Source organism: Microtus ochrogaster, chromosome X, assembly GCF_000317375.1.
Source record: "Microtus ochrogaster isolate Prairie Vole_2 chromosome X, MicOch1.0, whole genome shotgun sequence".
NCBI lineage: Eukaryota > Metazoa > Chordata > Mammalia > Rodentia > Cricetidae > Microtus > Microtus ochrogaster.
Window position 1 is genome coordinate 24,146,309 of NC_022026.1, and position 21,600 is coordinate 24,167,908.

The 21,600-nt window shown below is 45.7% G+C and overlaps 1 protein-coding gene across 1 annotated transcript in view; it reads right to left on the reverse strand.

Annotated features, from left to right (window-relative positions):
• Window positions 1-866: 866 nt before the first annotated feature.
• Fam155b (family with sequence similarity 155 member B) overlaps window positions 867-21,600 on the reverse strand; it is a 24,712-nt gene continuing 3,978 nt past the window's right edge. The window contains exons 2-3 of the mRNA XM_005358623.3: window positions 2,314-2,485; window positions 867-1,920 (exon numbers count right to left, since the gene is read on the reverse strand). Of these exons, the coding sequence (XP_005358680.1) occupies window positions 1,550-1,920; window positions 2,314-2,485 (543 nt within the window). The 3' untranslated portion in view covers window positions 867-1,549. The remainder of the gene's footprint in view (window positions 1,921-2,313; window positions 2,486-21,600) is intronic.

Consider the following 21,600-nt stretch of genomic DNA (forward strand, 5'->3'; position numbering starts at 1 on the left):
TCCTTCCCTTGCCCTCGCCTGTTTCTCTGTAATGCTGCCCCACGGCTGTCCTCCTTTACTCATCATTTTGATCTCTGAAAGCCCCTGGCCTGCCCCATAAAGAATCCGGTTCCTGTTCTTGTCAGCTTCCATTGACTTTTCGGCACCCAGGCAATGTGGCCTACCTTTTCCTCAGATCAGTGTAGGCCAAGGGCTTCCGAGCCTCATCTCACTCACCCTTCGAGACTGAATGAAGGTTCTCAGCCAAGGGTCAGCAGCAGCACATTAAGTATTATCTCCAGGCAGAGGCCTCTTGCCAGTCTCTGAACTTTGTCCAACAAGGGCAAAGGGTGGCTAGAGAAAGGGACCCGCTAAAAGGTGAGGAGGAGACTAGCTGTCCCTCAGTGGGACAATAGGCCACAAGGTTAGGGATGGGAAGGGATGAATACTCTTTGGTAGGCTGGGGATGGACACAGGTTGGGTTAGGGAAGGCTCATCTCTGGAGAGCTCTGGGGCAACGCCACCAGGTTCTCCTTCATGGAGGCCTGGGCTAGGACAGGATGGGGGAGTGTGGGGACCCAGGCCAGGCCTGACACACTTGGGCTCAAGTCCCTCCTCCCTATGGAGATTGGAAATGAAAGGTCTATGGCCACAAGGCCAAGATTTCCAGGGCAAGGGCAGCCCTAGGGAGTGTGTGCACCTTCTGTGAGATATGTCCCTCCAGATAGCGGCAGTCCAACATGCGCCCTCAGCCTTCTGGGTTTTGGCTCCTGGGCTCTTTCCCCAGGGGCCTCCTTGTGCACCTCATTCTGATTTAGGGGACCTTTTTTGAGCTCAACGCTAATTACCCACCTTCCCAGAGACAGGTGGCAGTATGCAACCATCTCTCTGTCCACCTCTCTCTCCCCTGTCTTCTTCCCTTCCCTATCTTCCTTCTCTTTTACCACCCATTCCATATCCAGTTCCAATCCCTCATTACCTAGGATGGTGGGGGCAGCTTAACTGGGGCATCTTCCTAGCTGTGGCCCTGTGGGCCTCAGGCCCCCATCTGATGCTTCTCACTGTGACAGCCCCACACTCAGGGTGCACTGAAGTGGCAGGAGGGCGACCACACTGTCTGCCGTCACCTGCAGTGATACGGGCAGGAGGGTATTAAGGATCTTGGCAACGAAAGGAATGTGGAGGGGGGAGAACTACTCCCCTCTGTGCCCCCCAACATTCCATGCAGAGATGAGGCTGGGGATGGCAGCCTCCTTCCCTGGGGTCAGGGCTCTTGGCAGGAGTGGGCAATTCCAGCTCTCACTCCCCCCCCTTTTCACTAAGCCCTATGGGTGGGGCTGGGGGGGGCACCTGCTGCTCCTACCTTTTTCTCCAGGGTGAGTTTTACAGCTCCTTGTGGGCCTTCTGGCCATTATATTGGAGCTGCTTTTAGGAAAGGGGTAGACTGGGGACAATATATGGCCCCCCATTTCTCCCCCAACCCACACCTGGTCCTACATTTCCCGTGGGAGGTGCTCCCTCCCCCCCAACCTGGGGCAGGGCTGGAGCTGATGTCAGGATGTGGTGGAGGTCACTCTTCCTCTAGGGCAGGCAGTGTCTCCAGCCCCAGTCCCCCGCCACCCTGGCTGCTAGAGAAGGACACTACGGTATGGACGAGTATAAGAACAAGGAAACAGAGCCGGATCCTGCTAGGACTGATGCAGGAGCCCCCAGAGACCGGCAGCAGGGAGGCTTTGTTGCTGGCACGGTTTGGAGGTTCATGGCGGGGGTGGTAATGTTGGTACTGTTGGGGGTAGTGGTGGAAAAAGGAATGGTGAAATTGCTGGTGGTGGGTTTTGGGGTGCTCAGAGTCCTTGAACTTCTTCTTCTCCGACTCACAGGAGACCCACTTCACGTCACAGCACTTGGTTTCCGGCCGCTTTGGTGAAGTATCAACCAACCCTGCCAAGGGATAAGGAAGGTGTGTGTGTTGGGGGGGTGCTTTGGGGGATCATGGCTCTGCCTTATCTGAAAGGGGATGTTCAAAGTTGAGGCTCAGTAGCCCTACTCAAGAAACCCTCCCTTCCAGCCCTCACATCTTCCCTTCTAAGATCTCTTCTTCCAGGGACTACGCGGGTTTCTCCAGAGTGACTTGTGGCTCAGTATATTCTGAATAGATATGGTCACTCTGGTCTTTTTGTCCTGTTCCTTTGGGCCCTATCTCAAATTGGGGACCTGATTGCCCACTCCTCTTGCCACTGACCTCCATCTAGCCTGACTCCCCTTAATGCCTTTCTGTCCCCATTCCCCTAACCCCTTTCACTTCCTCCTTCTTCCCCAGGGCCCTGAGTTTACCTGTACAGATAAAGCCAGGGAGGCCTCCATACACCATCTCTCCATTGTCAGGGAGAATAAAGGGGCATCGGGTCTGCACCTCCAAGCAGTATTGCTTGCAAGGCACCCAGCTCTGGCATTCCTGTTGGGTCACACTGAAGTATTCTGAGCACAGCCAGGCCTTGTAGACAGCCTGTGGAGGAAAGAAAACAGCGTCAGCCGGTGTCATGTGGGGGAGGGGTTCTTGTGTCTCCCTATGCGGCTAAACCAACTTAATCCCAGAGTTTGGAGGAGGCCTTGTTAGAAGTGTCTACATCCCAGCCTAAGATGACCCATGTCAAAGCCAAGGCTCTTGAGTTCTCTAATTCACCACCATCGAAAATCTAGAATTGTTGGCCAAAATCACAAAATCAATCCTATGTCAGAATAGAAGGAATGTTCCTAATCAATTCATTCCGCTCAATCATTTTACACTTGGTTCAAAGAGGTGTTTTGATCCCTCTGAGGTTCCCTATATATAATGAAGCAAATCTCAGTTCCATTCAACTTGATAAACATTTCCTTTGTTGATGGTGGTAAGCTTCTAAGTTCAAGAAAGAGATGAGAACAATTAATGCTCTACCTCATTGGACTACTTTGGACTACATAGTATGGCACATATGAAAATGTTTTATAAACACTAAAGGGCAATACAAATGTGAGGGGTTATTTTTAATAAAAACTGTAATCTGCCTTTCCAGGCACCACATGTGTCTTTGAGCTCTACTTAATCCAGGCTCTGTCTTGTTGGCTTCAGCCCTGGTCTGGAGCAGACATCATGGCCACTGCTCCATTGGTCCTGGAATCTTCCTTTGTGGTTTCACTCCATCTGTACTCTCTTTCCTTTATCTAGGCTACTCTCACCCCAGGCCGATTCTAGTGAGAAAGTTCCCCTGCTCTATACCTTGTCTCCCCTCAAGTCTATGCTTCCTCAGAAAAACTTGAGGCACTTAGGGACAGATAATCATTTGTCTTAGGGCTTGTGCTGTGCATTGAAGGGTACTGAGTAACATTCCTGGCCTTCACACATTAGATACCAGTAGCAGTGTCTCCTCTTAAAGAACGTCCCCAGCTTTAGTCCAATGTCTCCTGGAGGAAGCCAAAGCCACCTTTTTGGAGATTGGCATAATCTCTCACCTGGATAACAGATGCCTCCCACCCCCACTTTTGCTTGTTCCAATCTACTGTGCGAGAATAAGAGTGGAATCAAGCTGCTATCAAATTATGTTACTCCGGTGCTTCAGGCCCTGAGATGCATTTAGACTAAAAGCCTAATATCTAAGCACAGACTTCAAAGCTCTGCAGACCTCTGCCCATCTCTCTCCAACCTCATTTTCTATCTCTCTTCAAGCCCATCATGCTGCACAAAGCAGGTTTTCTTTTTCTTGAACGTGCCCTACTTCTTTCTACCTCTGGGTTTGGCACACATGATCTCCTGGCTTGGACTGTTCCTCACCCGACTGTTGATATACATGAACCCTTTACATCTTTCGGGGCTCAGGTTAAATATCCCTTCTGCCGAGTGTCTCTTTCAGTACTCTCATCAAAGGACACAGCCCTAATTATTCTTAACTGTTTATTCGCCACAGAAGCTACTTGGTCTGCGTCCTTGTTTTCGTTTCTGTCGGCTCCGCTAAACTGCGAGCTGCATATAAGATCTTTATTAACCACCGTGCATTCAGTGCAATATACATTTTAAAAATCTCATGACTGAATGAACAGGATAAGTAAATGAGGACAGGTCCCTTGCCCCATGAAAATTCCAGTTTCATAAGCAGACATACCTAACAATCTGTGACATATGATTGATTCCACAACAAGGGTTGAACGATGGTTCCTGGTAGCTAATAGTAAACTGGGAAAAATTTCCATGAGGAGACAGCAGCTGAGATTGGGCTCTATGAATAGGGTTTAATTAGTAGAGTCCTTGCACAGAGTGCACAAAGTTCTTGGCTCGATCCCCTAGCAAGCCATAAGGTAGGTGTGTTGGTACCTTATGTGTGGTACGGTAATCCATCCTGTATTCAGTCCCTAGAACTGTATAAAGTAGCTATGGCGGTATGCTTGTAATCGCCACATTTGGGGAGGTGGAGGCAAAAGGATCAAGAGTTCAAGGCCATCTCTCTCTACATAGTGAGTTTTGAGCTCCTGTATATAAAAAAAAAAAAGCGGTCAAGATTGGACTCAAAGAAGGATTTTTAGATAAGATGTGCCAACAAGGCGACAGATTGAGCGAAGATATAGAAATGAATGAGTACACATGGGCTAGGAGAAGAGAATGGCTTCAGATGAATGGCATGGACATCTGAGCGTTCCTTCTAAGTGGTGACCATGATACCAGTGCTTCACCGGCTATCTTTGCAGACAGGTCTAAGTCTAATGCACGTGTCTTCAGTTTTATTTATACTAACTCCTAAAGGCGAAACAACTGAGATGAGACATATATCCAAAAGGAGGATAGCAGATTCAAAAAGAGAGTGAAAATGAACAGGCAAAGGTAAGATGCAGGGAAGGAGCTGGAAGGGTAAAAGAGGGCCGTAAGGAAAGCGCTTAAGGGCTAAGAGGAAGTGGCAGTGGTATATGTAGTAAAAGAGACGATCGATCCGATCATAAGGAAGAGGATAATAAAGAGTAGGGGTGCACAGGATGAGAGATGATAGCAATCACCAAGGTAAGACCACAGTTGGGAATAAGAAGAGAAGGAGAGAGAGAGACGGAGGGTGTGCATGGGGTACACAGGGTAAGAGTGAGGTGAACGTGAGAAAAGTGTAAAAAAGAGCAGGAAATAAGCTCGGGCAGGCGCAGAAGGGGTAAGATGGAGGCAAGGGGGGATGTTAAGAGAAGGGGTCACTAAAAAGATAGAAGCAAGAGAACACGGGGAAGGATAGACAAGGACAAGAATAAATGAGAAAGATACATGTTCAAAGAATGCTCGACAGCCGAGAGGAGGTGGTGCCTGCTTTCAATCCCAGCACTCAGGAGGCAGAGGCAGGCGGATCTCTGTGAGTTCGAGGCCAGCCTGGTCTACAGAGTGAGTTCCAGGACAGCTAGGGCTGTGACACAGAGAAACCCTGTCTCAAAAACAAAACAAAACAAAACAAAAACAAACAAACAAAAAGGGTTGACAATTGGACAGAGGAAAGGAGAAGCAGAAGTAAGACAGAAAAGAAACTAAAATCTCGAGAGCCAAGGGCTTCAGCACCCAAGAACTCCCTCCATCCCTCCATCTTCTGGGCCGCTGAGTGCCAAGGTGCGTTTCTGTCCACAGCCACAATCCCACTGCAGCAGCCTAGACCAAGAGACCACCTCACTCTCTCCCTAAACTGTGCAATCAGCCCCCTGCTCTGCGCTCATCAGTGGAGTGGGGGGGGCTCAGAGGACCCTGGGGGAGTCTCCTTGGCTCTTCCAGTCCAGTGTTTCTGCCTCTGGACAAGGAGTTCCCAGTGACGAGCCTGCTCTCCTCAGGGGTGACTGCAATTAGCTCAGTAACAAACTACAGAGTCTGGGCGCTCCCTTCATCTGAGAGGGTGGGGGAGGGAGAAGGGGTGGCCTGACAGTGGGAGTATGGCCTTTCTCCTTAATTAGCCGACCCCCCTTCAGTCCTCACACCCCCAGTTGGAGTCACCATGGCAACAAGTGGGTGAGCAGATTGCCTGGGGAGGACACCAGGCCTGTGGGTGGTGAGGCAGGAACAGGCAAGAAGCTAATGAGGGGAATAGAAGCCACAGTGAGCTCAGAGGTAATCGAATTCCTAAGCCCCACAGCTGGCCAGCTGAGACACTGCTGGCCCATATGCATTAAGGTGGCCTGGGGACTGTTTCAGGTGATAGTCTAGCTTACAATGCTACCACCTGGCAATAAGGCCACCTTAGACTCTGAAACTCTGTTCCCAAGATCGTATTATATTCTTTGTCCTGTCTCACCGGTGTGATTGATGCCTGTGCCAGGTGGCTGGCTTGGTTGGGGCTGGGACATAAGGCCAGCACTGCTCGGAAAGAATAGGAAAGGGCTATAAGGGCTTGTTGAGGTGAGCATTGTAGGAAGAGAAGGAAGTGCCTTAGAACCAGATAAAGGAAGTTGGGAGAACCCTGGAGACCTTTTGCTCTCAGATTCTTAACTCTAGCTATATACCAGGACCACTAGGGAGTTTAAAAATACATATACCCGCCTGGTTCACATGGCATTCAGACCAACAAGTCAAAATCTCCGCAGACAGAACCCCACACATCTGTAATTAGAAAATGACCTCAAGCAATTTTCACCATGCAGCCAGGGATGAGAATGTCACTTTTACCATTATATAGGTGGAGAAACTGAGGTCTAGCAAGGGGAGAAGAACTTGAGTATAACCACATAAAATAATGGTAGAGAAAGGAAATGGAAACCCGCTTTCATAATTCCAACTCCAGGAATCTTCTTCTTCCTACTGAAAAATTCTGTTGGCAACTGGATCCTCAGCTAGGGGCCAGACACCAGGGGCTGGATAGGAGAGGACAGTTGACAAGAACAGGCCTGTTCTAGAATTTCAGAATCTTCAAATCAACCCTTCAGAATGCCTTCTCCATTATGCTCTGTTCTCTGAGTGGAACCATCCTAGATCCTTGAGGGAGCAGGGATAGGGAAGAAGAGGTAGTTAGGAAACCTTGAACTACCAGTACCCCCTTTTCCCCACCTCAGTAGGGCCACCACAGGTCTCAATCAAGTTCTGGCTGCTACAGCCCAGTTGCTATGGGAACTGGAAGGGGAAGGAAATAGGGAATAACTAGAGGGAACACCAATTAACCCAGAAAAGGAAGCTAGGAAGTCTGTCTCACCCCTCCTCCTAGCTGGGCAGCAGAACCACCCCTCAAACTGGAGGGGCGAGACAAAGGGGAAACCCATCTCTCCTGGGCCCTGCAAATGTCAGTTTAGGGAGGAGTGGAATGACCCAGCTAGCCTTATCCTCAACTTACTGGCTTGTAGCCCTGGCCGGGGGCATTTTTGTTCTACATTCCTTTACAAAGAAATGTCTGACTTCATAGAGGATTGTGGCATAGCCACACCCCAAAGTCAGGCCTCAGGGCCAGAAGGTTTAGAGAGAGGAGGCCATTGGCAGCTCCTAGATTTGGGGCTGGAAAGCCCTCCATGGGGAAAGCTTCAGTTAGTTTACAACCAGGAAGCAAGCAGTTTCCTTCCTGATTTCCAACTCACTTCTCTCCCTAGGGTCTGTTTCCCCATCCAAATCTTCCCCACAGACCCTTTCTTCATGGCTGCTTATTTTCTTAATGTACCCGTGGGACCCCTGGCCAGGAGCCGCAGCTGCAGTGCTTGTAAAAGCAACTCAGCAAGGAGGGCTGAGCTTAGGACAAAATCTACGGTCTGCAAAAGCCACAGAATACAAGCTACCAACCTAACCTCAGTTTTTACCCCCACGAAAACCGAGGTCCATAAAAAGGGAATAACTGAGTTAGAGATCTGAGAGACACCCTGGCTCCTAACTTGATGCCTTCTTGCACAGAATCTATGAGTGAACATCGGATTATGGGAGGGGCTCTACCGGGCAGAGAAAGTTCTTTCCTACTCTTGACTCCAACAGAGTGGGACCGGAACAGAGTAAGGCCAGTGTCAGAGCTTGGATGTAATTCTGCAGTAGTCAGCTGGGATTGGTAAAGTCAGAACCAGATTAGAGGCATTACAAGGCAAATCCAGGTTATGACAGGGCTTTGCTTTAGGGTCTATAAGCACAGCTGTCCTTCTTAGTATGAGCAGTTATGAGTCACAGTGGCCTGGTCTGGCCTGAAGGAAAGGTGGGGGAAAGAGCTGGAGAGGTGGGCGAGAGCCTAAAGCTACTCTGGTGTAGAGGGTCCTCATACTTCCACGCCTCTTCGACCATCTGCTTGAAGGCCGGATGTGCCCACTCTGGCCAAGGGTGGACTAATGGAAGAGTATTATCCCTGATCTGGGGACAGTTCGGAAAAGGCCTAGATGAGTGATGGCAATTAGATGAGCAGAGGAGGCGAGTGCCTAACTATTCTGTAATGGAACGGACTGTGAGAGTCATCACTCCACCAAATTATCCACCCCATCATCACAGTACAGTGTCATGCAGCTTCTAATCGTAAACACTGTCACAGAGAGCTCCTGCCTTCTTCGGTAGCCCTTAGCTTCCGAGAACGCTGGTGATTCATGAAGTTCTTCCTTCTTTGGAGTCAAAAGAAATGCCTTTCTGTGACTTCACCCATGTATCTTACTAGCTCTTCTGGGGCCATATATAACACGTACAGCCCTGCTCCTCGCTTGAGCCAGCTCTTAGGAATGTGTAAACTCTGAATCCAGTCTCCTCATCCATTTGTTCCTACGATAAGCACACCCTGGATACCTGAGTGCCTGGCTCTACGCTAGGAGTTGCAGATAAAGGGGATGAATAGGACAAGATTCCTGTCTCAAGCAAGGGAAACAGCCATGTGAATTAATCAGTATAAGCTCCTGTGTGAAATCGCATGTACTTGCCACCATGGTAGGATAAAGGGAAGAGTGATTAGCTGTGTTTTGGAGGCTGAAGGACAGAAAACACATTTCCGTGTAGGGAAGGCTTGAATTAGAACTTGAAGGGGGTGGGGTAGATGCTCAACGGGTGAACTAGAGAGGGAATAAAGTACTCTTCAGGCACGGGAACCAGCGGGCATAATAACCTGCAAGTAGGAAATAATTCTGGGTTCAGACAATGGAGGTAGCTCAGTGTAATTAGAGGGTGCAGACGGGAGGTTACGAAGGAACGGGGGGGGGGGCTGCACAGGAAGCACATGGCCATACCAACATGCCTTGTATACTGGGGAGAAACTAGGATCCTTCCTATAGGCAGTGGAGAGCTTTTAATGTGCTATAATAACTGCTTATTTAAATATGTTTACTCCTGGCCTGGTGTAATCCCTGCTGCTTGGTAGGCTGAGGCAGGACTATCACCAATTTGAGCCAATCTGGGCAATTTAGTATGACCGTGTTTCGGGGGTTTGAGGAGGTTGCTTATCACTTTTGTAACTAACTTTTCCGACTTTTGTCTGCAAGTGCGGAGAACTGAGTGTTAACATTAAGACTGGAGGCAGGGAGACGAGCTAGACTATTGCAAACGTCTGAATAAAATACTATGAGGGCTTCGATTAAAGCAGCAGCAGCACAATTTAACATTTGAGAGTACAAAAAATGTAAGTATTAAAATAAGGTAAGTATTAAAATAATGGATAAATATATTTTTATGAGTGTAGGAACCTCTCCTAGCACTGAGGTTAGCAATAATGCACACTAAATGAATGAATGTTAAGATACATTATTAAGGTTTTTGTGAGACTTTGGTTTCACAATGGTTATAAGAACGATCCAACAAAATTTAAAATTTTCTTGCCTGAGGGAAAAAATTGTGAGGAAGGCGTGGACGTGAGAAAAAATGTTAATGAAGTGAAACTGACAAGATTACTTATAGATGCAGAAAACAGCCAAGGTAGACGGGTCGGGGGTAACTACTACACTTCCAGATTGTGTGGTAAGATGAATACAATTTCATTTTAGTCTTTTAAAAATTGTTCTTTTGAGACAGAGTCTCATGTAGACCAAGCTGCTCTCAAACTCACTAAGTAGCCAAAGTTAGCCTTGAAGTCTTGTGATCCTCTCCCCTCTAAATCCTCAGGGCCAGGATCGAAGGCATGTGCCACCACACCTGCCGGTTTTGTCTATTAAGGAAAGAGATGCAGGAGGGGTGTATCTGAGAATGAGGATGAAGCCAACTTGGAGACATGTGGTTTTGAGGTATATGAGGGTCTACTAAATGGAAATGTTAAGGATGCAGCCGGACTAATGGCCTGAGCTCTAAAAGAAGGATCTGAAAGTGATGTGGTAGCACATGCCAATCAATAATCCTACCAGGTAGTTAGGAGCCAGAACAAGGGGGCTTGCTGCAAGTTCAAGGCTAGCCTTGTCTACATGGTAGATTCAAGGAAAATCTGACCTACATGAGACTCTATCTCAAAAAACTTAAGTAAAAAATAAAAGATGGGAATCTTGACAATGATCTCCAAGTCATAGGGAGCTCAGGGATTAGTCATTAGGAACACAGTGGGACTATGCTTTCTTTTTGAAGTTGGGCATGATCATAAGCTTTACATAGTCAATGAAACCTGACTTGAAGTTACACAGATAGGAGACAGTTTAGGGCTGACACATGTTTGCCCTATTCTTTCTTCTGCTTCTAACTGTGGAAGCAAAGTTGAAATAGATGATCCCTCTTCCCTATACAGTGATCATTATAAAAAGATGTTTCATCCCTGCTGACCTGTCTTGGGCATGAATCATGGCAAGAAATAACCATTTGTTGTATTAAAGCCTCTGATATTGGGTGGTAACTTTTTATGGCAGTGTAACCTAGTGCGCCCCAGGTGCTAAGGTGATATAGAAGTCTAGGGAGGAGACAAAGGAGCTTCTTTATAGACAGTAGCCTTGGGGAAACAGTAACTTAAGTTCAGGTGGAGGAAAGAAATAAGATGAAGATGGAGGAGTGGTTTAAGAGGTTGGAGGAGAACTGGGTGTGTAGCTCAGTGGTAGACTCAGTGGTAGAATATTTGCCTAGCTTGCACAAGGCTCTGCTTTGAACCTCCAAAGCAATTAGAGGAGAAGAGGAAGAGAGCAGCATTCTGTAAATTAAGAGAGGAGAGAATGTCACAGACTGGGGGTGGGGGCGGGGGCGGCCAGCAGATAAGGATTTCTGTAGGTGAAATCACTTTCGTTTGGGTAATTAAGATACAGTCTCCTCACAGTGAGAATGGTTTCAGTGGAGCAGCAGGGGAAGGAACAAGACTGGAGGGATCTGAAAAGGGAATGCAAGAAAAGAAAAGTAGAGGTAAGTATGTGTACACAAAGCTTCCAAGAAGCCAAACGTCCCTCCAGGTTTTCCAACCATTTTAAAAGATGGAGTTTTTTAGTTCCCCCTTCTGTATGGTCATTCAGCCACAAAAGCCACTGTTGTCTTTTTTTCTGCAACTGAACACAGTCCCCAGATATGTTTTATTGACACAAAGTGGAAGAGCTATCAGGCTCCCTGTCCTAGAAACTGTTTCTGTTACTGTAGTCTGAGATACCCTTTGCTCTCTGCGGGAATATATCTTAACCTACTGATAACTCATTGCAGAAGGAGAGGGGGCAACTTGCCTCAAGTATAAGACCAAAGAGATGACCTAATTCAAAGTCACAGGATAGAGTCCAAGCTTTTCAATGAGACATCGCTAAGACTTTAGGCTTGTTGAGAACAGAGATCATATCTTACTTTCATGTACATCCTTTTCAGGGTCTCACATGGTCTCTTGATATAGACTGGAGGATGTATGCATAAGAAGCTGTTGGCCAAGTACCTGAAAGCTAAGCTCCCAGCAGCTAGCTCAATGTGAAGACCTCCAAGAAAGGGAAAAATGAAAATAATGGGTTATGAATATGTCTTCATGGATTTTTACAGTGAATGAAGAAATTGGCAATATGTTAGCAAAATGTCAAAGAAAACCAAGCAAAGGGGAAATAAGTGGCTATTGTTAACTCCAAGAAATCAAGTTGACCAAGGAATGAAATATTAATCATACAGTCTTACATTAGTAGATGTAAACAATGGTTATAAAATTAACAATGTAAATAAGTTAAACTGCTAGAATCAGAAATTTGGATGCACCAATATTAGATGTATGGAAGGAGGAAAAGTGTGTGCACACATATGGTGCTGCCCGTAATAAGAAAGCTAAATCTTCCTCTAACCAGATTTTTTTTAAAAAAAAGTCAATAGATAATTTAAAACAGAAAAAAAAAGAAATAGCATATTGACGTGCCATTTAGAAATGTGAAGAAATATTAGCAAAACAACAACAAAAACAGTCAGAAGAATAAGAAGTATTTAACACTCAAGAGTGAGCTCCAGGGTGAAACACAGGCTACTGTTTCAATGACAAGCGTTCTTCCGTATTTACATATTATCAAAAAGACATATACATGCACAAACATACACATGTTGTGGACTTTTGTCTGTTTATATGTGTATGTACACAGGAAAAATCAAGTAGCATTGCAATATTGGCATAGCATTTAATACTGTGGTTGCAAAAACAAATGCAACCAGGAAAGTTTCAAGTCTTTAACTCTGAAGAGTAAATTCAGGAGCCACTGGAGACATACACACATACATGTGCATATGTGTATCATGCGTATCGTGACGGTAACTGAAAAGTATGAACATGTATTACTTCGATAAAATGAAAAAATAAATAGAAAGAACCTCATCTGCAGTCAAGAGCCTCAAAAACAACAAAACAAAATACCAAAGACTTGATATAACCAACGTTGCCAGACTCAGTCCACATGGCCCTTCCCCAGAGACCCTGGGTCATCTACTCCATCATGAGTGTCTGGGCTCTGGGCTCCATCCAGGTGCACTTAACAAACTAAAGAGCAAACAAGGAGTCTTATAGACAAAGAGGGAAGCTAAGATGGGCGGGGGGAGTTTCTGAGGCTTTTTTTTGCGCAGTGGTTATGCTGCTCACCACAGGAATAACACTGGTGTGACACAGGCAAGTACAGCATCTTTTGAGTTGCACATGCTCCTCTTTCTCTGCAGCACACTTGTTTTTTTTTCTTTTCAGAAAGCTATCTTCACCATCATTTAGTGGCACTGAAAAACCAGTTCCCTTCTCCTGCCTCCCTTCCCTCCTCCAGGTAGATGACAGGCTGAGAAGAACAGAGATCTGGTCAAAGGTGACTATGGCCATTCTTTTGCTATAATGTGAATCACGGCCTTTGGGAGACCTTTTTCTCTCTCTCCACCTGCCACCTCACCCACCTAAACAGGTCTTTATGCACTTACTAAAATGTTCCCAATTGCCTTCTAGCTTCTAATTCCTACCCTCACCCCAGACACTTTACCTCTTCAAACACTACTTTTTCCTCCTCCTCAGCAGCCCACCTCAATGTTGAGAATTTCAACTGGGTATTAAGCAATCGTTTGGACTAAGCACATCTAATCAAGATGAGAAAATAGCTACCATTTATTAAGTGCTTACTGTATGCCAAATTCTATTCTAAGTATTTACTCCTGACATTTATTAACTCATTGATTCCCCATAATCACCCACTGAGAGACAAACAAATCTTTACAGATAAGGACAGAGAGGACCAGAGAGCTTAAATAACTTATCCAAGGCTCATAAACAATGATAATCATAACAGTGGTTAGCATTTCTTGAGTACCTTCTACCACAAAGACACTGTAAGAAATTAGGATGATGTCTGTCCTTCAAGCCTCACAATGACTCCACTTCTTAGTTTTGAAGGTTAAAAGTGGGGTTCCAAGTGAGAGCAAAGACTACATTAAAGGCTAGCAAAGAGGGTGGCCTGAGGGGAGAGTTCAAACTCCAGGATCCACTTTGTGGAAGAAGATAAGTGGCTCCCAGAAGTTGCCCTGGTGTGCTGTTGGATGTGCAACCCCCATTCACACAAATCAATATAATTTTAAAATGTAAAAAGCATAATGCAAGGAAGGGCACAACAACCGGTCTACAGAAAACCCCTGTACTTCAGTGCGCCAGCTCTTCTATACCAACCATATTGCCCTGGGGACAGTCCCTTCAGTTTGTCACCATCCAACTCTGTTACTCAAATGTCTTTTTGGTGTAGTTTCAGGCCCTTTTGAGGAGAGGTTTCTAGACTTGGATAGAGAATGATTCTCCAAAATCAATCTATCCATCCCACTTCCTGTAGAAGTAGAGTTTGATTTGTAAGTGGGTGCGAGGGAAAGGACATTTGAATTCTACAAGTGATCACTTCTGCTCCCTGTCAAAGCACTCCAGTCGGACTGGAGATGTAGTTCAATGGTACAGCACTTGTCTAGCCAATGCAAGGCAAGAATTCAGGCTCCAGCACTGCAGACCAATAAACAAGAAGCAAAAAAATAGCCCCAAAGTATTCCTTTCCCCCCTTCCCCTACACATACACACAATTAGTTCAGGCCTGGAAGCTGTCTCTACTAGAAATGTTTTGTTGCCCCTAGGACATGAGTTCTATCCCCAGTCCTACCATCTTAGGGCTTCTAGAAATCTGGAATAGCCTTGTCCTGGAACACTCAAATGTCAGAGACCAGAGAAAAGGTGACATCTTATGCACCCCACATAATTGCTCCTTTCCCACAAAAATTCTTCATCAAGAAGCCTTGACTCTAACAGATGGGCAGTCAAAACTTGGTTCTGGTTCTGGTTCTGCCTCTGCCAATAACTAGCTGTGTCAACTTAGACATATCACTGGAAATGAGCTGTGACCATTAATTTGCTTATGACTATGAGCCAACTACATCCTCCCTACTTCTGAGCTGCAACTTGAATCCGAGAAGATGGTTGTTAAGTAAGCCACATGGGTGGTGGGAAGTTGGAGTCAAACATCTTTATCTCAAACAGGCCTGCCCTCAAAAATCCCAGGTGTGCTCTTGCCAGTAAGAAAAGCACAGGCAAGGTTGTGGACCTCCCCGACCCACCCTTTCCTGATAAACAAGCTGTGTCCTGCTAAAACAACAGCCTCTCTGTAAATGATGTCTCCAAAACAAAAGTAGAAAGCTTTATCCATATGCGCACTAGCACAGATTGAGTAGTAGTGCTGTCTGCCAACCTGCAGTTTCCAGCTCCAACTCCATGGGCTAGATGACTCCAAGCTATTTGACTACTCTGCCACTGTAGTGCCCACTGCAGAAAGGGGATGGTGTGTGCACACTTCCCAAGGCCTGCATAAGAACTAAGGAAGATGAAGGGTGTGACTTGCATGACTAGGATGGTGCCCTTCCGTCTCATTCTCTCCTTTCAGCTCTAAGATCCAAGCAGCAAGCTCTGCAAATCTGTCACAAATGTGATCAGAAAAAGGGTAATATCATTAATCCATAAGAAGGAGAGCAAACAAATTGTTAATAAAAACAGAAAACATGAACTAGCAATTCACAGACAAGCATTACAAATGACTTATAAACCAGAGAAACAAATGTCTAACCAAAAGAACGCCAACGAGAAGCTGAGGTTAGATCATTTTTCAAGCAAATTAGCCTCACATTTTTTTGTTGAGGGTATAAACTAGAATAATCTAGTAATTTGAAAGAGATTTAGTAATGTATGCCCGTAGCACTACAGAGGTTAATAATGTGATTCTGTAAGTCTAGTTTTAAACTTCATTCTGCAGAATGGATGTTTATACTTCCATTTGTATGCAAAACAAAGACAGAGTCATTTTGTGTAGTTGTTTATGTAAGCTTACAGAGAAGGAGAGGATATACACAAAATTGTTAACATTCGCGACCTTAGGGCAATGGAACTAGGAAAGACTGAATAGGAGGATTATTAACGTTCTCTTTCTAAATCTCCATATTGTTAGATTTGATAAAATAAGCATGCATCATGTGTGATTCAAAAATTCAGCAAAGAACAGGAATAAGGAAAAAGAATTGAAACTCTTTATTAGCAAAAACCACAGATTGGAAACAAGTCTATGACCAAAGATATCTACCACAGGGTTATTTATAATTGTAAAAAGTAGGCAGCAATGTAAATATCTAACGGTACATGGCCTGTTAAATCAATTATGCAACTTGTGACAGAATATCATCCACTCATCAAGGATGGAGCTTATGAATATTTAAGTACATGGAAAGGTACTCAGAGTGCCAGCAAGTTAAAAAGACCTACAATAAAATATTAGGGGACCATGTGGCCACATCAATATGGGTATTATTAAAAGAGCCCAGAAAATCACAAGTGTTAACAAAGATGTAGAGATTCAGACCCTTGCTCACGTCACTCCTGGTATGAATGTAAAGTAGTGCAGATTGCAAAATGTAAGAATGGAGTAGAAAGTAACACAGATGTCTAGAGACCTGGGAGGCGGTCACTCAAAAAGTCAACTATAAGCTGGGCACAGTGGCGCATGCCTGTCACGTCAGCACTTGAGGCAAAGGAGGGTGGATCCCAAGTTCAAGGATAGTCTTGGCTACATAGCAAGACCTTGTCTCAAAAACAAACCAATAAAATTTCAGCATGGAATTATCGTATGGCCAAGTAATTCTTCTCCTAAATATACTCAAAAGAAGTGAAAACAAGTACTCCAATATTAGTAGAACAATGTACGTAACACACATTATTCACAATAGTCAAAAAGTAGAATAGTTCAAGTATCTACTAAGAAATAAATGGATAAACAAAATGTGGCATATGTACACAGTAGAATATTATTCAGCCATAAGAAGAAATGAAATACTGATAGATGCTAAAACTTTGAAGAACCTAAAAGCATCATATAATATAATGAGCCATGCACAAGGACAGATAATATATGATTCCACTTCTGTATGGAGCCAGAAAGTCAAGTTAAAAGAGATAGAAAGCACATTGTTGGTTTCCAGGGAATAGAGTGAAGGAGAAAAGAGGAATTATTGTTCAACAGGTAGAAAATTTGTGTTTGGGAGAATGAAAATGCTTTAAAAGTAGTAATGAAATGGAAATGTACTCAATGCCATTGAATTATATCCTTGAAGTGCTAAGTTCTGTTACGTATACTTTATAACAATGAAAAACCCCTAAATGTCTCTAGGTCCTTTTCTCTACTGTAGTTCTTGTTTCTAACAGTTCTCAAAGACTGTATTTTTAATAAGCAAGGAAAAATAAAGATTTTGAGTCTATTATTTGAAGAACCAACTAATTTTGAAGAATTAACTTGAGTTGAAAACTGAACAGACATACTTCACCTTTCAGAAGTTAGCTGGGTAGATGTGCTAACTGCTTCAAACCAAGAAAGATGGAGACACTGGAAACGTTCACACTACCACATGCCCTTGTCTCATGCAGAATGTTATGGGCCACCTCTTTCTTTCTGTTTCCAAGGCAAAGACAAGGCATCTCAGACTGGGGACTCAACAAAGTCCTGACATGGGAACTGGACATCCAGAGTCCAGGCAAAACATCATCTGGCTTTTAGGTGACAAGATCTCACTGCATTTGTTTTCTCTTTTGGTTCTGCCAGCTTCCAGTGTGTGCTAGGGATGGGGTGGGGCTCCAGCAGGCGTTAGGCCTGTGTAGGGCACTTTCTCCTTTTCTGTTCTCTGGCAGATACTTCCAGTAGACTGAGACTGGGAAACTAACAGAGATATACCTTTTCTTAAGATATGTGGAGCCACGGTCTTCCCTTCTTCTTTGCTAAGCCTGAAGATGAGGAAGGCACAAACCTCCCCTCTTCCGATCTTCCTGTTACTATCCTAAGAGGACACCTCAGTGATTCCACTGGGTCTTCCTTTGAAATCAAATTTTAATTGATTTTTTTGAGAACTTCCTACACATGTACTGTTTTCACATCACTTCTACCCCTCCTTCATCCTATAACTCCTCGCATGCTATCCCTACTCCCCAATTTATGACCTCTTTAATTATTATTGGCACATACATACACATACACATCTGCTAAGCCCATTTAATGTTGTTCCTATGTTTATGTGTTTAAGGCTGACCACTTGGGATTGGATAGCCTATCATGAGGCAAAATATGGCTGCCAAGAGAGGGAGAAATCTGTTGCTGGATCTTAAGGACAAAAAACAGGTACCTTGAACAAAGAGGTTGCTGGTGAATCTGAGCTACTCCAGAGGGTACCCTAAGTTTCCAATAGGTTCTGCCAAGCCTCCCATATAGCCAGCCCAACTTCTCGACACAGTCTATTCATAGCTAGCAGGGCATTGCCTCCAACAGCTGACAGACAATATTAACATCTTCTTTATACATTTGTGCACTGGGAAAAGAACAAGGTTTTTTAACCCAGCTCCCTGTCCTATGTGACTTAAGGAGGTCATTTCTTCTTGCCAAACCTCAACTATTACATTTGTAAAATGGGGATAATAATGGTGCTTTCCTGCTAGGAACATTGTCAAGATTGAGTTCACACACACACACACACACACACACACACACACACACACACGCATACGCACAGGCACACGCGCACACACATTGTCTAGGTTTTCAAAAGCTTGATTTTTGTTTTTGTTTTTTAAACTTCCTTTTCTTATCCCTTTCTTATTTGGAGCCAGCTGGACTCATCTTTTGGCCCAAAAACTTGTGGCTCAGATTCCAGATCCCATTTCCAGAATCCATCTGAACAAGAACTTTGGCTGTGGGAACCCTTCTCCGTTTGTAGTAGCTCCTTCTTGCCACAAGCCTAGCCCACTGAATGCCCTCACTCTTCCCTCTAAACCCTACCTGACAAGGCCTCAAATTCAGGCTTCTCTGAACTCTCTCTTCTGAGCATGAACAGAACACTGATATGCCATTCCTCGAATAGATCCTGGTCTGTACCCCGTAACCACAGGGATGCAGACGTAACCATTTTCCAGGGTCCTACCTGACCATTGTTGAAGAAATGTGTTTGTGGGCCCCCAGATTGTGCAGAGTCCCCAGAAGGAGGGGTGGCTCCTAGCATTCAGCACACACCTGCAGCTGGCATGCCATGTGACTGAGAGGAGCTGAGGGTCAGGTTAGTTGGCCACTCTACAGAAGCATGATGCAGGTAATTAGCCTTGGCACATGGGGCTCACAGAAGACCTGCCCCAACAGTGAAATTTTTCTAAGACAACCCCAAACCCCTGAGTCTCAGGTGCTGGCCTACATCCCCAACCACATACAGTAGAGCGGGTGTATTTTTTCTCTCAGGTACTAATGTCTACAGAAGGTACCAGCACACATTCACATAGTTTGGGAGCACCCTTCCAGCCTTCTTGATGTAGTCAAAGATCCTTGACTCTTTTTATCTTGGTCCATCACTTTTTTTCTTTCCTCTTCCCCACCCCATGTTCAGTGGACACTTCCAGCCAGAACAATACTGGGTGGAGGGTTGCTGGGCTCATTTCCTCCCTCTTTACTTCCCACATCTTCGGGAGATACCAGTACACTCTTCCTGAAGGTTCCCATTGCTATAGTGACTATAGTAGTCAGGTCACCAGCTTGTAGGAAAGATGGGAAGTAGCCATGAAGACTAGGGGATGTGTGTACCTGTGTGTCTATGTATATGAGTGTGTGTGCATGCCCTGTATGTGTGTGTGTGTGTGTGTGTGTGTGTGTGTGTGTGTGTGCGTGCCCTGTGTAGTCTGGAGAAAGGGGAGAAAAAGGACAAGAAAGATCAGAGGAGAGGATGGAGGGGGGAAGGGGCAAAAGAAGAGAAGATCGGAAGATGAAAGAAAGTCAGGGCAAGAAGAGAAAGGGAGCGAGGAGATTAATTGTGAGTAGAGGGTGAGGGATGTAAGGGGAGCGGGGACATGGGAGTGCCAAGGGCAAGAAGTATGGTGCCAAGGAAGGGAGCCAGGGGAGGCCGAGAAGGGTGTGAAACCCGCAGTAGAAGTTGGCAGGGTTGGGAAGGTGGAGCTAGATGGAGAGTGGGATGGTGCCATTCAGCTGCTGGAGATCAACAAAGTGGGGCAGGAGGTAGTCAGGCCAGGAAGACAAGGGGTAAGTTCTGGGATAAAACAGAGGTGAATACATACATGGATGAGGGTTAGTGTGGTGTGGGATGTAGTTTGGGAAGGGTTGAGGGTCATAAAACACTGTCTGGTTAGCGCTCACTGAAATCTGGATAGGAATGTCAAGCCTGGCCTACAATGCAGGCAGAGCATAAGGGTTGGAGTGGAGGGCGTGGTCAGGATGTAGGTCAAGGATCTAGAGGTGTATTTCAACAGGTGACTACGCTGTCACTCCCAGCTGTAATTTACTAACCCTTGTCCCAGCTGTAAGCTTTGCCTCTTCTCTATGCCTGCTCTGAGATGCTGTGCCCCTGACCTCTCCTAGATCACCATGTGTGATGATGAGAGGAACTGCTCTGGATCTGGAGGCCCCGCCCCTAGGGCCAACTTTGCTGTGAAATCCCAGGAGGCTGCTTATTAATGTCTTCCGTTTCCCTCTGCCTCCAAACAGGGGCCGGGGGCCCCCTTTCTGGCTTTAAGAGTTCTGGGCCAGAGAGAATGCCTGGGTAATAACAAGAACCACCACTTGACTTAAGACTCCTGCCCTTTGCCCAGTACTTCAGACCCCTTGCCTTTAGTTCCCATTATCTCCAGTGTTAGCCCGACAGTCCTGCTTGGCAGGAAAGCTGTGGCAGGTGGGAGGAGAGAAGGCAGAAACAGCTGCCAGGCTGGACTGGAGGAAGAGCAGGGCCCCAGTGGGTATGGGAAGAAGGCAAGGTGCTGGCTTTGGGAGTCCCCACCCTCTCCCTCAGTTGGGGTGTTGAGGCCAAACCTCTTTCCTTAGCCTCTCCCATCCAACGCTGTTGATCAGGGAGCAGGCTCTACTTTAACCTCTAACCTCTGTTCTGAGGCAGATAGACCTTTGAGGTCACCTGATCCAATTTCTTCCTCCATGCAAATAGAGTCCTCGGTCATCGCTGTGGCATTTCACCCAGCAGTCCACTTGTATTGGGCCAGATACTTCCTGGGGATAGGAGCTCTAAGGCAGTCTGTTCCTTCTCACAATAAAAACCAGAAGGGCGAGTGTCTGATGTGCTAAGCCTAGATGCTGTACAGACTTCACATTAATACTGAACTTACGGAGCTTTCCTGATGAATAAGCCCCATTTGACAGATGAAAAAGTAAGGCTCAGAGACTTGAGGTTCATAGGTTCAAGGTTACACTTGTAAGAAGGGAAATCTAGGTTGGATTGCAGGACTTTCTGTGAAGTCCCTTGGGGTCAATCAAGACATGCATACAAGGACAACCCTTTTGAGGCATTAAATCTGAGACCATACCTTCCTGAGCCCCCTCTTTTCCAAGTCAAACTCCTTTAACTCTCTCCGGGGAATTCAGGCTCTAGCCTCCTTCTCAACCCCATCAGTTGATCCGTCCCAGTATCAAACATGCAAGCTGCCAGGTGGGTGTCAGACAGTCTGGAGTGGATCGACACTAGCCCATCCTTCCGCAACTAGCTGATTAGTGCAGCTAATGGCTGCCAAAAGAACTGACGATGTCCCTTCTCTTAGCCCTCTTGGCCTTCTTGGAGGAAGAGCTCTGAGAAAAGAAGCCAGAGTTTGCTCCCATACCCTCATTCTCCTCACCGTGAGTGTTCTGAACAGAGAGGAGGAAAGAGACAGAAGTGGGAGAGGCAATCAGCAGCAGGCAGGGGCAGGGCAAGATTAGGAGGATGGAGATGTGGGAGGGGATTTGTATGGTAACCCTGGGCAAGGCCGAGGGAGTGACAGTGTGTGTGTGTGTGTGTGT